Below are 15,842 nucleotides of genomic sequence, written 5' to 3'. Positions count from 1 at the left end.
ATTGTAATCGTCTGAGTTTCTAATCTGTGTGCTGTGGCTGCAGATATAGTTCCCATGCGCACCAGTGTGCCTTACCAAGTGAGGATGGCACAGTGGTTGGCACTGCTGCCTCAGTGCCAGGGACCAGAGTTCAATTCCCGGCTTGGGTCACTGTCTGTGTGGGGTCTGCATGTTCTCCCCATGTCTGCGTGGGTTTCCTCCGGGTGCTCCGGTTTCCTCCCACAGTCTGAAAGATGTGCTGGTTAGGTGGATTGGCCATGCTAAATTCTCCCTCCGTGTACCCGAACAGTCACCCGACTAGGGGATTTTCACAGTAACTTCATTGCAGTATTAATGTAAGCCTACTTGTGACAATAAATAAAATAAACTTAAATTGTGGGTGACTGTTTAATACCAGGGAATGAGTTGTGGGTTCCTGTTGTGCTTGTTAACTCCTGTGAGTGTCTTAAAGGCTTTGGGTACAAAAGCCCAATTTGTGTCCCACATACTTTAGTGTTGTGTGTTACAACCGTGCCAACAGGCCAGGAGACCTGGAACAATAGCAGCGGCTGAATTTTAGACCCACAGAGGGTGGGGAATGAGGCAGCTGGGCCTTCAAGGAGCAGCAGCAGGCCTTGATAGAAATCATGGAATCCCTACAGCGCTGAAGGAGGCCATTCGGCCCATCGAGTCTGCACCGACCACAATCCCACCTGGGCCCTATCCCCCGTAACCCCACACTCACCCCACTAATCCCGGGACACTGGGGCAATTTAGTATGGCCGATGCACCTAACCAGCACGCCTTTCGGACTGTGGGAGGAAACCGGAGCACAGTAGGACCCGGCCGGTGAGCTGGTTCCCCAGTGCCAGCTGTTTTGGTGAAGGGTGGGTTTAGGATTGGCAGGGCTACCTTCTGCCCAAGGCGGGTAACAGATTAGGCTCTAGAAAGGACCTTTTGAATGGCAATCAAAGGAAGCTACTAGAATTTTCCAGTTGGTCTCCCAGCTTCCAGAACCAATGGGGAGTGGGGATAGCTGCAGTTTAATTGTTTGGTGGGGGGACATCCAATGGCCGGTTAGGAGGGGCATTACTCCGAGCAGGCTTACAGGCCCTCCCTGCTTGCTTTCGTGCGGGTGTAGCCACCAGCTGCCTTGGAAAGGCATTCCCAGCACTCCCCTACAGTGGTGACCTAGCTGTTGTATCTGTTTTTAAAAATTAAACTTTTAAAGAAAACCTTGATCCGGGTTTTGAAGCACCTTCGCACTCACTCACCTGGGTGGCACAGTGGTTAGCACTTCCGCCTCACAGCCCTAGGGACCTGGGTTCGATTCTCGGCTTGGGTCACCATCTGTTTTGAGTCTGCGTCCTCTCCCCGTGTCGGCATGGGTTTCCTCTGGGTGCCCCGGTTTCCTCCCACAGTCCGAAAGGCATGCTGGTTAGATGCATTGGCCGTGCTAAATTGCCCCTCAGTGTTCCAGGATTAGTGGGGTAAATATGTTGGGTTACGGGGATAGAGCCTGGGTGGGATTGTTATTGGTGCAGACTCGATGGGCCAAATGGCCACCACCTGCACTGTAGGGATTCTATAATTTCTATCAAGGCCTGCTGTTGCTGCTCCTTGAAGGCTCACGGTTGGCCCTCCAGCTTTGAGAGGCCAGCCACTGACCTTATTGGACGGGTACTCCTCGCTGTCCCAATGAAGGGCTCGGCTCCAAGAAAAGCCCAAAGAGCGAATCATCTCCCCCCACCCTCCAAACCTCATGGGCAAGTCTGGGTCCCAGACACCACCCTGCCTCTTGTTTCCTTTTACCCAGCGATGGGAACCTTAGTCCTATGTGTCTGAAATTCCCTCCTGGCTTCGTTCTTCAGAGTGCCGAACCCCCTTGGATTGAATTTGTATTCCACGGGGCACCAATTAACTTTAAGTAGATGGGGAGCATCTGACTGGGTTGCAGTAGAGGAAAGTTCAGGGGGTTTGGGGCGAGGGGGCCGGGTTTGGGGCGAGGGGCTCTGTTATGGAGGACTGGGGCCGCAGCATTGAGCCTGTTTTTCAAAAAAGATTGGATTTTATTTCCTATTGTCTTTTGAGCATTCACTTTCCCTGCATCGTGTCTGCTCGGAATCCTCCAGATTCTATTTGAAAGGAGGTTTTCCAACTCGCTCTCCCTAAAGGGCACCTTGACTGTGGGGAGTAAAATTCAAGCAATTACCAAATCACACACAGCGTGCCAGCTGAATGTCTGAAACGCTGTTCTGGCTGACGAGGCAGAGGTGAAGATTGAAAATAGCACTTTGATTTGATTTATTATTGTCACATGTATTAGTGTACAGTGAAAAGTATTGTTTCTTGCGCGCTATACAGACAAAGCATACTGTTCATAGAGAAGGAAATGAGAGTGTGCAGAATGTAGTGATACAGTCATAGCTAGGGTGTAAAGAAAGATCAACTTAATGCAAGGTAAGTCCATTCAACAGTCTGACAGCAGCAGGGAAGAAGCTGTTCTTGAGTCGGTTGGTACGTGACCTCAGACTTTTGTACCTTTTTCCCGACGGAAGAGAGAATGTCCGGGGTGCGTGGGGTCCTTAATTATGCTGGCTGCTTTGCCGAGGCAGCAGGAAGTGTAGACAGAGTCAACGGATGGGAGGCTGGTTTTCAAGTTAGGATAACTTTATTGATAAATGTTTATGTAAGGCAGGGGATCTGCATTTCCAGATTGTTTACAGTTGGTGCTAAGGACAGATTTTGCATTTCGGACCACAGGAAAACAGTTTTGTGTCGAGAGTGAGGGGTGAAAAAAGATGAATTGGGAAATATTACTTTTTTTTAAGAGCAAAGTTGTCGGACACAACCTCTGCAGGTCCCGGGGTTCAAATGTTTTAGTCGAAGTAGGGAAGGAGGTAGAAGAGGGGGAGGGGTAGCATTATTGGTCAGAGATTGTATCACAGTGTCAGAGAGGAGGTTTGATGAGGACTTATCTGTTGAGGTAGTATGGGCGGAGATTAGAAATAGGAGAGGAGAGGTCACCCTGTTGGGAGTCTTTTATAGACCTCCTAAAAGTTCTAGAGAGGTTGAGGAAAGGATTGCGGAGTCAATCCTGCTTAGGAGTGAAAGTAATAGGGCAATTGTTATGGGGGATTTTAACTTGACTAATATTGACTGGAATTGTTATAGCTCTAGCTCGTTAGAGGGGTCAGTTTTTGTTCAAAGCGTGCAGGAAGGTTTTTTGACTCAGTATGTAGACAGGCCAACTAGAGGTGAGGCTATATTGGATCTGGTGCTGGGAAATGAGCCAGACCAGGTGCTAGACTTGGAAGTTGGTGTGCATTTTGGTGATAGTGACCACAATTCGGTTACGTTCACCTTAGTGATGGAAAGGGATAGGCATGAACCTCGGGCCAGTGGTTTTAGCTGGGGGAAGGGTAATTATGAGGCTATTAGGAGAGAATTAGGAAACATAGGTTGGACTAGGAGATTACAGGGACTGGGAACGTCCGACATGTGGAGTTTTTTCAAGGAGCAGCTACTGCGAGTCTGTGATAGGTATGTCCCTGTCAGGCAAGGAGGAATTGGTAGGGCTAGGGAACCGTGGTGCACCAAAAAAGTTTCTTTGTTGGTTAAAAAGAAAAAGGAGGCTTATGTTCGGATGAGACGTGAGCACTCGGGTAGTGCACTAGAAAGCTTTAGATTGGCTAAGAGGGAGTTGAAGAGCGAGCTTAGAAGGGCTAAAAGGGGACATGAGAAGACTTTGGCGGATAGGGTTAAAGTGAATCCTAAGGCGTTCTATAGGTATGTCAAGAACAGAAGGTTGGTTAGGGCAAGTTTAGGGCCAGTTATAGATGGCAGAGGGAAGTTATGTGTGGAACCGGAGGAGATTGGTGAAGCATTGAACCAATATTTCTCTTCGGTGTTCACGCAAGGGGACATGAATATAGCTGAGGAGGACACTGGGTTGCAAGGGAGTAGAATAGACAGTATTACAGTTGATAAGGAGGATGTGCAGGATATTCTGGAGGGTCTGAAAATAGATAAATCCCCTGGTCCGGATGGGATTTATCCAAGGATTCTCTGGGAGGCAAGAGAAGTGATTGCAGAGCCTCTGGCTCTGATCTTCAGGTCGTCGTTGGCCTCTGGTATAGTACCAGAAGATTGGAGGTTAGCGAATGTTGTCCCATTGTTTAAGAAGGGGAACAGAGACTTCCCCGGGAATTATAGACCGGTGAGTCTCACTTCTGTTGTCGGCAAGATGTTGGAAAAAATTATAAGGGATAGGATTTATAGTTATTTGGAGAGTAATGAATTGATAGGTGATAGTCAGCATGGTTTTGTGGCAGGTAGGTCGTGCCTTACTAACCTTATTGAGTTTTTTGAGAAAGTGACCAAGGAGGTGGATGGGGGCAAGGCAGTGGACGTGGTATATATGGATTTTAGTAAGGCGTTTGATAAGGTTCACCATGGTAGGCTTCTGCAGAAAATGCAGATGTATGGGATTGGGGGTGATCTAGGAAATTGGATCAGGAATTGGCTAGCGGATAGGAAACAGAGGGTGGTGGTTGATAGTAAATATTCATCATGGAGTGCGGTTACAAGTGGTGTACCTCAGGGATCTGTTTTGGGGCCACTGCTGTTTGTAATATTTATTAATGATCTGGATGAGGGTATAGTTGGGTGGATTAGCAAATTTGCTGATGACACCAAAGTCGGTGGTGTGGTAGACAGTGAGGAAGGGTGTCGTAGTTTGCAGGAAGACTTAGACAGGTTGCAAAGTTGGGCCGAGAGGTGGCGGATGGAGTTTAATGCGGAGAAGTGTGAGGTAATTCACTTTGGTAGGAATAACAGATGTGTTGAGTATAGGGCTAACGGGAGGACTTTGAATAGTGTGGAGGAGCAGAGGGATCTAGGTGTATGTGTGCATAGATCCCTGAAAGTTGGGAATCAAGTAGATAAGGTTGTTAAGAAGGCATATGGTGTCTTGGCGTTTATTGGTAGGGGGATTGAATTTAGGAGTCGTAGCGTTATGTTGCAACTGTACACAACTCTGGTGCGGCCGCACTTGGAGTACTGTGTGCAGTTCTGGTCCCCACATTACAGGAAAGATGTGGAGGCTTTGGAGAGGGTGCAGAGGAGGTTTACCAGGATGTTGCCTGGTATGGAGGGGAGATCCTATGAGGAGAGGCTGAGGGATTTGGGATTGTTTTCGCTGGAAAGGCGGCGGCTAAGAGGGGATCTTATTGAAACATATAAGATGATTAGAGGTTTAGATAGGGTGGATAGTGATAGACTTTTTCCTCTGATGGAGAAATCCAGCACGAGGGGGCATGGCTTTAAATTGAGGGGGGGTAGTTATAGAACGGATGTCAGGGGTAGGTTCTTTACCCAGAGGGTGGTGAGGGATTGGAATGCCCTGCCAGCATCAGTAGTAAATGCGCCTAGTTTGGGGGCGTTTAAGAGATCCGTAGATAGGTTCATGGACGAAAAGAAATTGGTTTAGGTTGGAGGGTCACAGTTTTTTTTTTAACTGGTCGGTGCAACATCGTGGGCCGAAGGGCCTGTTCTGCGCTGTTATGTTCTATGAAGTGCGCCCCTCTGAGGAATTGAGATAACGATCATTCCCACCTCTTATCTCTCTAAGCTTTGATTCTTGTCTTTAAGCCACTATATTGAAGTTAAATAATAATAGGTGCTGCTGTGTCATGGTGCCTTGTGTTGACGCACCAAAAGTGAATGTGGCTGTACACTCTCTCACTCTACTGATTTCCTAATTACAGCACAGAAGAGGCCCTTCAGCCCATCGAATCTGCAGTGACACCATGAGCAGCACGGTGGCTCAGTGGTTAGCACTGCTGCCTCACAGCGCCAGGAGCCCGGGTTCAATTCCGGCCTTGGGTCACTGTCTGTGTGGAGTTTGCACATTCTCCCCGTGTCTGCGTAGGTTTCCTCCGGGTGCTCTGGTTTCCTCCCACAGTCCAAAGACGTGCAGGTTAGGTGGATTGGCCATGCTAAATTGCCCTGTAGTGTCAGGGGATTAGCAAGGGTAAATACGTGGGGTTAGGGGGATAGGGCCTGGGTGAGATTGTGCTCGTTGCAGACTCAATGGGCTGAATGGCCTCCTTCTACACTGTAGAGATTCCATGACACATGAAAGGTCCTGACCTGCCCACCTAATCCCACTTGCCAGCACTTGGTCCACAGCCTTGAATGTTATGACGTGCCAAGTGCTCACTCAGGTACTTTTTAAAGGATGTGAGGCATCCTGCCTGCCTCCTCCCTCCCAGGCAGCACATTCCAGACCGTCATCACCCTCTGGGTTTAAAAAAAAGTTTTTCCTCAAATTCCCCCCTAAACCTCCCACCCCTTACTTTTAACTTGTGTCAACACATAACTGACCTTGACTGTTGGACAGAGGCGGGGCCTGCTCCACACGGAGAAAATGGGGACGGGGTTTCTGTGAACTTGTTGCCATTTTTGGAACAAAAATGGGAAAGACCACTTTTTCCACAAAACGGACATGTTGCCTCCTGAGGGGAAAAGAAATGAGAAATTGGATTCATTAAGCAGCCATTGTGGTGTGGGAAGTGCCCTTCTCCAACATGGCGTCCGCAGTACATGCACACATTTGTGGGTGTGTTTTGCCAGATGCCATGTGTGAGGGAGCTGTTGTACATTGAACCATTGCCGGAAGCAATGCAAAGCAGATTTTGGTTGTCTGTCAGCGTGCAATGTTTATTTGATGCCAACTATGCCATTTTGGGGCTCAGCACTCCAACTATTGCCATGTTAACCCTGTACAGCTGAACACTTGTCCTGCCACGGGTGGTATTAAAGGGACTGGCAACTACTTGTAGCTTAGTCGCCAGTTACTGTCTTGCGCCCATTGCTATAATTCTGCAAGATTCTTGGGCTTTCTTTACTCGCTTCAAGTTGCAGAAGGCGACAGGAAGTGGTGGTGCTGACGTCAAGGCTTTTGCACAAACCAGTTGCTCCCAGACATGGGTGCATTAGTAGGCATTCAAATTGAAAACGCAGCGAGCAAGATGAGCTGCTGGAAGAGGGAGGAGGAGGGCAAGAAGGGCTCTCAACAGCTGGCTATATCTGTCTCAGATCTTCAGGGATCAATTCTCCTGCTGGAATCTTCGAGGAACAGTGGTCGAATATAATGCAACTCCCCAGGGCCCCCCTCATTCTCCTGGAAGTGGGGATGGGATGGAGACTCCTTCAACTTCCCACCTCTACCCAAATAAGTCTGGGGTGGGAAGGTCCATGATTGGCCTTCTCACCCAGATACTAAGTGGGCAATTAATAGCTCCATCAGTGTTATTCTGCCACTACTGGTATGCTGGAAAAGTCATCGCCCGGGAAACCTAAGGAGCAAACCCGCTTGGGTTTACTTGTGGCTCCCAGCTGGGATCCCTTGGTCAATACCCAATTTGAGGGGCCTGGCATCGAGAAGGTGGTGGTGTGTTGAGTGTCACCCCTTCCTGCCCTCTTTTTCAGTTCTCTTTGCCCCCCGCCTCCTCAACCTCCCCTCCTCGACTCCCCTGCCAGGTATCCCCCTCTCTCACTCACCCACCCATGACCCTGGATCCCTCAGCAATCCTGGACCCTTGGCCAGTACATTACTGGCAGCTGCCACTGCTTGCCTCCGATTGGATGGCGGCTCTCGGGAGGCGGGGTTTCTGTCCCTGGGGTCCTAAATCTCAGGTAAGGCCTGCTGCTGGCCAGTTAATTGCCTGATAGTCAATGTGGGGCTATTGCTGGAACTCTGGCCAATGGATGAGAACCCCACCATCTGGATTAAATTCTGCCCGATGAGGGAGAGACTCACTGAACTGCTGGAGGTGAATCTCTGAGCAGGGTTGTGTTACCAGTGGCTGTGAGGATAACCGTGACCATGAACACTTACACATCTGGCTCCTTCTCCATTGCTGCTGGAGATAGAATCATAGAATCCCTACAGTGCAGGAGGAGGCCATCGAGTCTGCACTGACCACAATCCCACCCAGGCCCTATTCCTGTAAACCCACATTGACCCTGCTAATCTCCCCGACAGAGGGGCAATTTAGCATAGCCAATCCACCTAACCCACTCATCTTTGGAGTGTGGGAGGAAACCCACGCAGACACAGGGAAAACGTGCAAACTCCACATACAGTCATCTAACGCCAGGAATTGAACCAGGATTTCTGGCACTGGGGCAGCAGTGCTAACCACTGTGCCACCCATGACACATTTACAACAGTTTACAGTTGGACCTGCAAAGGGTGGCACAGCGGTTAGCACTGCTGCATCACAGCACCAGGGACCCGGGTTCAAATCCGGCCTCGGCTCGCTGTCTGTGTGGGGTTTGCGCATTCTCCCTGTGTCTGCGTGGGTTTCCTCCCACAGTCCAAAGATGTGTGGGTTAGGTTGATTGGCCATGTTAAATTGCCCCTTAGTGTCAGGCGAATTAGCAGGGTAAATACATGGGATTACGGGGATGGGGCCTGGGTGGAATTGTGGCCGGTGCAGACTCGATGGGCCGAGTGGCCTCCTTCTGCACTGTAGGGATTTTATGACCTAATTCTGAGAACTAACTGTATAGCTACATTTTATTCCCTCTTGTCAGAGTTGTATGTGGAGGATTCAGTTGAGTTGCGGCCTTCCCATGGTGCAGCCATGGCAAGTCAGCTCTGCTCAATACTGGAACCGATACCCGCTGCTGCTGTGTAATCATTGGCAGAAGGGCAGGCAGGTCAGTGCCTGGCATTCTGGCGGCAGTCACGATGCCTTTATCCTGCAGTTTGCTGTGCATTCCGGTCAGCTGCTGCTGCCTCCGGTTCTGTACATTTTGTACATTGCGATTGAGAGACGTGTCAGTGAGTGTTGTGCCGTCTGAGGGGCTGATTTGGTTGTGAGGGATGAATAGCTGATGGTATGTGAGGTTTGTTACGCTGCCGAATGTGTGAGGGTGAAGCGGTGAATGTGGGCTGTCGGCTCTAAGTGCGAAATGGTGGTGTGGTGAATCAGGCCATGTCTGAGGTCTGTGGCAGAGTTGGTCAGATATGGCATTTGAAGATGTGTTTACTGACATTCAACACTGGATTTGTCACTCAAAGTTTCTTTATTAGTGTCACAAGTAGGCTTACATTAACGCTGCAATGAAGTTACTGTGAAAATCCCCTCGTTGCCACACTCTGGCACTTGTTTGGGTACACTGAGGGAGAATTTAGCACGGCCAATGCATCTAACCAATACATCTTTTGGACTGTGGGAGGATACGGGAGCACTTTCATAGAAATCATAGAAACCCTACGTGCAGAAGGAGGCCATTCGGCCCATCGAGTCTGCACCGACCACAATCCCACCCAGGTCCTACCTCCACATATTTACCCGCTAATCCCTCTAACCTACGCATTTTAGGATTCTAAGGGGCAATTTTTTTTTTTTAACGTGGCCAATCAACCTAACCCGCACATCTTTGGACTGTGGGAGGAAACCGGAGCACCCGGAGGAAACCCACACAGACACGAGGAGAATGTGCAAACTCCACACAGACAGTGACCCGAGCCGGGAATCGAACCCGGGACCCTGGAGCTGTGAAGCAGCAGTGCTAACCACTGTGCCACCCTGGCTGAATCCAGATTCTTTGGGGCTTTAATTCTGGCGCACTCTGACTATTTGTTCCCACTGCCTTCGGAGTACATACTTCTGGGGCCTTCTACCCATTGTGACAATAAGACGTGTCTCCTCCACCCACCAAGGCCTGCTGTGCAGCATCTGAGATGCTTGGAGCCCAATGTTTCCTCTATTGGGCTACTTACTGTTCCTTAGGTCAGATTCACTTCCTGCCAGCGTTGTTCCAGCCACAGGTTCACCTGAGGATAGCTTTAACTGGGGCGAGCATCTTATTTTTGGCCCCTTGCTGATTATTCAAATAATCAGGCAGTAGCACACAACTAGTGTGCTGACTGCAGAACATTGAACAGGCAAGGGTTAATCATGCATTGTGATTTCCCCCACCTATTTTTCAGGGACTACCCAACTTAATTCCCATGTGTTGCACAGTGGTTAGCACTGCTGCCTCACAGCACCAGGGACCCGGGTTCGATTCCCGTTTGGGTCACTGTCTGTGCGGAGTTTGCACGTTCTCCCCGTGTCTGCGTGGGTTTCCTCCAGGAGCTCCGGTTTCCTCCCATAGTCAAAGATGTGCTGGTTAGGGTGCATTGGCCATGCTAAATTCTCCCTCGAGTGTACCCGAACCGTTGCCGGAGTATGGCGACTGGGGGATTTTCACAGTAACTTCATTGCAGTGTTAATGTAAGCCTAACTTGTGATTAAACTTTAAAAAACTGTCTATATTCTTAGAATCATAGATTCTCTACAGTGCTGAAGGAGGCCATTTAGCCCATCAAGCCTGCACCGACAGCATCCCCACCCGGGCCCTATCCCCGTAAGCCCTGCTAATCCCCCAACACACGGGGCAAGATTCTTTCTGCTTCAGTTGTGAAACTTGAGTAGACCAACAACTTTTTGCGATTTTGGGAAGTAAAATAATGAAAGGGAGCGACTGTGAGTTAGTGTAGAGAGAGAGAGAGACAAATAGTTATAGCCTGATGTGGAAACACTCTGCATCAAGCAGAGTGATCTTGCAGTCAACTTGACAGGGCAAAGAGCCAATGAATTTGTCTGCAGGAAGATTGGAGTCTTGGCCTCTTATGGATTTTTAGCTGAGGGAAAGAAGCGCAAATCGAGGGGGTGCGATCACCGAGGCGGAGTGAGAGTCTGGTGTTGGTGACAAAAGGTGAAGGGTCAGGAAAGAATAGGTCCAGTTGGAGAAGGACTGGATGGGCAGACAACATCAGACAAGGTTCTCATAGGCGCCACTGGCTGGCCCGGCATTTATTGCCCATCCCTAGTTACCCTTGAACTGAGTGTCTCGCTTGGCCATTTCGGAGGGTAGTTGAGAATCAACCACATTGCTGTGGCTCTGGAATCAATGTAGGCCAGACCGGGTAAGGACGGCAGATTTCCTTCCCCACAGGACGTTGCTGAACCAGATGGGGTTTTCCAACAATCGACAATGGTTTCATGGTCATCAGTAGATTCTTAATTCCAGATATTATTTTATTGAATTTAAATTCCACCTTCTGCCGTGGCGGGATTCGAACCCGGGTCCCCAGAACATTAGCTGAGCTTCTGGATTAATAGTAGAGTGATAATACCACTAGGCCATCACCTCCCCTTACAGTGGATATTCGTGTATATTCCTAGAACACACTTGTAGCTGCCTATTTTAGAACAAAGAGCAGTACAGCACAGGCCCTTCAGCCCACCAAGTCTGTGCTGACACAGATGCCTCTCTAATCTAATATTTTCTTGCCTCTACGTGGTCCATATGTCGCCCTTCCCTGCCTATCCATGTATCTATCCAGATACCTCTTGAATGTTGTTATAGAATCTGCTTCCACCATCTCCTCCAGCTGCGAATTCACCACCCTCTGTGTGGAAAAACTTGCTCCTTGCATCTCCTTTAAAACCTCCCCCCTTCACTTTCAACCTATGCCCCCAAGTAATTGATCCTTCGACTTTGGGAAGAAGGCTCTGACTTCCACCTTAGATGAGGAAGGAGTTGCTGCAGCTCACGGAATTACAGTGAACTGAGATGGCTACAGTCCTCGTGGGACTATAGTCAATTGTGGTTGGATAGTGGCGATGATTCAATTCCAGTGTTGGAGAATTGCGATGGAAAATGACCTGATGCATAGCGGAATCCAGTGTTCGAATAAATGCCTTTTTTAGTTTGAGTCAGTTGTAGAAACTTCAGGGAATACCAAAATTGTACCACTTTTGGTTTTTTTTTAAAAAAGCAATTGTATATTGATTTCTTCTCCTGCCCCCCAACTCCAAATGGGCACTATCCAGCCTCGTGTGGCTTCTTCACTCATTTAGGCCTCATCTCAAACCTGCCAGCTTCCTCAACCTCCCAAAACCAATCTGCGTGTGGAGACCGAGACCTTTAAAAGCAGAAGGAGACTTCAGGAAGGGGTTAAAATATGTTGCAGGCAAGTGAAAGTGGTGATGAGCTTTCTAAAACCAAATGCAGCAGTCATATGACAATGGACTAATGTTTAATCAGCATTTCGTTGGACCCAGTACAGCGGAATCTAAATAGACTTTGAATCTTAACTCTACTATCACTAAACCTGATCTGAGTTTTCTTCATCCGGCTATATTTTTCTATGTTTCTATTAATAGGATGGAGGGTTATAGGTAGGCCTAAAAGGAAGGGATATGTTCGACACAACTTGTGGGGCCAAAGGGCCTGTTTTGTGCTGTAGTTTTTCTATGTTTCTCTCAAACCTCTGAGCAGAAATCCAAGGGAATGTTTAAAATTCTGCTTCCCCTCTGTTTTCAATTTCCAGTATGTTAAACTTGATCCAGTTGTTAATCTGAAGGCGACCAAGATTGGACAAAGTGTTTGATTTTTGTCCCGTATTTATTTAAGAAGCATTAAGCTGCCATTACTGCCAAACTTACTTTTGAAACACTGCCCTTCATAGTTGGAAGTAACCCTCATGTATATTCTAAGTCAAAGTTTCCATTTCCCTTGGAACTTGAGTGGTCAGGTGAGGAAAAATGCTTTTGAGATGTGGCTACTGACTTGTGATTTTCACTGGCAAAGTAGATGGACTTCCAGAATCTGAACACAGGATCTAACAATCGCTGATTTGAGTTGCTGCCAACCAGTGACTCTACTTGTAAATGGGTGGAATTGCTGCATTCCTATCCTAAAACGTCAATAAAAATGCTGGAACCCCACATAACAAAACTGGAATTCAATTTTATTTAATCGTGGTAAATCATTGGTGACGATTGTGACTTGCATAGTATTGATTTTGGTAAGCGATCACTTAATGGCCTGCGCCCAGTGTGAAGGTGAATTGTCCCAGCTAATCCCAGTTTCCTTTCTCTGACAGGTATTGAGATTTCTCTGCCTCGCCACAGATTCATGGTAACCATGGTTGCAAATTTCATTGCAATGGGAGGTCAGCTGCTCATGCCAGGTCTTGCTGCCCTTTGTCGGGATTGGCAGATTTTGCAAGCCATCATCATTTGCCCATTTATTTTCATGATCCCGTACTGGTGGTAAGTATGCCGCGTTTTACAAAAAATGTGCAAGCTTTAATGTCTGATCGACTAATTTGCATTTAAATGATCTGGTTTGGAGCCTCCGCCATTTGTAAAGATCATCACTTCAAGGGTGGCACAGTGGTTAGCACTGCTGCCCCTCAGGGATCTGGGTTCAATTCCAGCCTTGGGTCACCTGTCTGTGCACATTCTCCCCGTGTCTGTGTGGGTTTCCTCCCAGGTGCTCCGGTTTCGTCCCACAGTCCGAAAGATGTGTTGGTTAGCTGGATTGACCATGCTAAATTCTCCCTCGGTGTACCCGGAGTGTGGCGACCAGGGGATTTTCACAGTAACTTCATTGCAGTGTTGATGTAAGCCTACTTGTCACACTAATAAATAAACTTCATTAATATTCGCTGACTGGTTTTCACTTTTGTGATGCCCAAAGATCTTTGGGGGAAACTGCTTCACCTATTACGATTCCTCCTTTTAAATATTAACGCCTTTCTGGGGACCTCGCTGGCAACTGGGTCTGAACCAGGTTTGTTTGTAAACTTGGTGTCCTATTTGACATTGAGACAATCTTCCTGTTCCATGTATGTTCCATCAGCAAATCCACCTATTCTGTAACATTGCCCAACTCTACTCTATCCTGCCTCTGTTCATCTTCAACTGAAATTCTCACCCATGTTCCAATGTCATCTGGCCATCCCGTATATTGATTGTACACCAGCAACGAGCATTCATTTGTTCCCCTATTAATAGACAAGTGGTTTGGTTTAGGAGGCGCATGTTTGTAATATGTAGCTCTGTAAATCTTTTTCAAAAGATTGGCCCCAGTTCTAACCTTTACCAACTAGCTTTCTGGAATAAAGCACCATCTATCACCCTTTGTAAACTTAAACTCATCCAAAGGTCTACTGTTGGAACCCTAACCTGCACCATCCCATTTATCCATCCCTCCTGTTCTTGCTGACTTGCATTAGCTCCCCGTTGCCCAATGCCTCAGCTTTACAATTCTCCCCCTTGTTTTCAAAACTCTCAAGACCGCAACCCACTTCATCACTCTCTAGTCTCCTCCAATCTTGCAAGTGGATAAATACCCAAAGAGAGAAAACGCTGGAAAATCTCTGCAGGTCTGGCAGCATCTGTAAGGAGAGAAAAGAGCTGACGTTTCAAGTCCAGATGACCCTTTGTCAAAGCTGGATAGGTACATGGATGGGGAAGGATTAGAGGGACATGGGCCAAATGCAGGCAATAGGAGACTAACTGGGAGGGCACCATGGTTGACATGGACCAGTTGGGCAGAAGGGCCTGTTCTGTGCTGTATTGCTCGGACTCTAAGCTTCCCTACAATCTTTGTGCTCCCCCAATTCTGGCTTTGTGAGCATCCCTGGTTCTAATTGCTGCACCAATTGGTATTTGAACAAACTCTGCAATTCTATCCTTCATTCTCTAAAATACTCCTGAAAACCTTCATCCTTAGCAATCTGCACTTAGACAAAACTGGACTCCAAGCTACATCGAATAGTGTTCCTGTAAAGCACCTTGGGGCATTTTACCGCACTAAAGGCACCACATAAATGCAAGCTATTTTTGTCGGTTTGTTGCGGTCACGGATGGGATTGGGATAATCAGGCCACGATTATTGCAGCCCCATTTCATGCACACAGTTCCCCTGAGCACCATGCCCTTGCTGCGATTATAAAGATTGTTTATTCTGCTCCAACTTCACGCTGACATTTCCTGAACTGCAGTATCTTTTTCTTTAAACAATTCTGCCAGGGCAAAACATAACTGCGCCCGCCCAAATTGGATTAATTTTTTTATTGCTTATATAAGGTCCTCAACTCAATTCGGTAAAGAGATGTAGAATTCTTTCGACACTGGACTTGTTGTTTGCAGTTTGAACAGGTCTCAACTAATTGCAATCTGGCCTTGCTGAAGGGCGGATATCCTTTGCATTAAAGGCTGTACCCTGCACCTTATTTGGGTGAGGCTAATAGGCCTGGGAGTGTTGCAATGGTATCAGGGAGTGAATGATATTACACCAGGTATTTGCCAACTCCGGTGAAATTTGCCTGCACTGGACTCGACCAGCTGAACTAATTGTCCACAGGGGAGGCGATGGCCTAGTGGTATTATCACTAGACTATTAATCCAGCAACTCAGCTCATGTTCTGGGGACCCGGGTTCGAATCCCGTCACGGCAGATGGTGGAATTTGAATTCAATAAAAAATATCTGGAATTAATCTACTGATGGCCATGAAACCGTTGTCAAATGTCAGAAAAACCCACCTGGTTCACTAATGTCCTTTTTAGGGAAGGAAATCTGCTGTCCTTACCGGGTCTGGCCTACATGTGACTCCAGAGCCACAGCAATGTGGTTGACTCTCAACTGCCCTCTGGCCTAGCAAACCACTCCGTTTCAAGGACAACTAGGAATGGGCAATAAATTCTGGCCCAGCCAGTGACGTCCAAGTCCCATGAATGAATAAAAGAAAAAAAGTAAACTTAATTGGGTAAATTAAAATTGAAAAATTGTGTTTGACCTGCTTTAAATTTAAAATGTCTCTGGAGTCAGTTCTGTGAGGTGATTCTTAGCGCTAGTGTTTGCTGAACTGCAGTGTCCTTTTCTCCAGGACAAAGCGGAAGCCCCCGAAACATGGGGGGGCATTCTCCCTTGCTGCCAGCCATGGGAATCATAGCGGGGCCCGGGGTTGGGGGGGGGGGGGGGAGGGGCTGGGGTTTGGGGG

General features: G+C 47.9%; 1 protein-coding gene across 1 annotated transcript in view; it reads left to right on the top strand.

Annotated features, from left to right (window-relative positions):
• The window catches only part of slc22a23b (solute carrier family 22 member 23b), a 95,535-nt gene that overhangs the window by 44,409 nt on the left and 35,284 nt on the right, over positions 1–15,842 (top strand). Inside the window, exon 4 of the mRNA XM_078198995.1 lies at positions 12,935–13,103. Within this exon, the coding sequence (XP_078055121.1) occupies positions 12,935–13,103 (169 nt within the window). The remainder of the gene's footprint in view (positions 1–12,934; positions 13,104–15,842) is intronic.

Source organism: Mustelus asterias, chromosome 2, assembly GCF_964213995.1.
Source record: "Mustelus asterias chromosome 2, sMusAst1.hap1.1, whole genome shotgun sequence".
In the NCBI taxonomy this organism is placed as follows: domain Eukaryota; kingdom Metazoa; phylum Chordata; class Chondrichthyes; order Carcharhiniformes; family Triakidae; genus Mustelus; species Mustelus asterias.
Note: the sequence above shows the minus strand (reverse complement) of the source record. Positions and strands in the feature narration are given on the sequence as shown.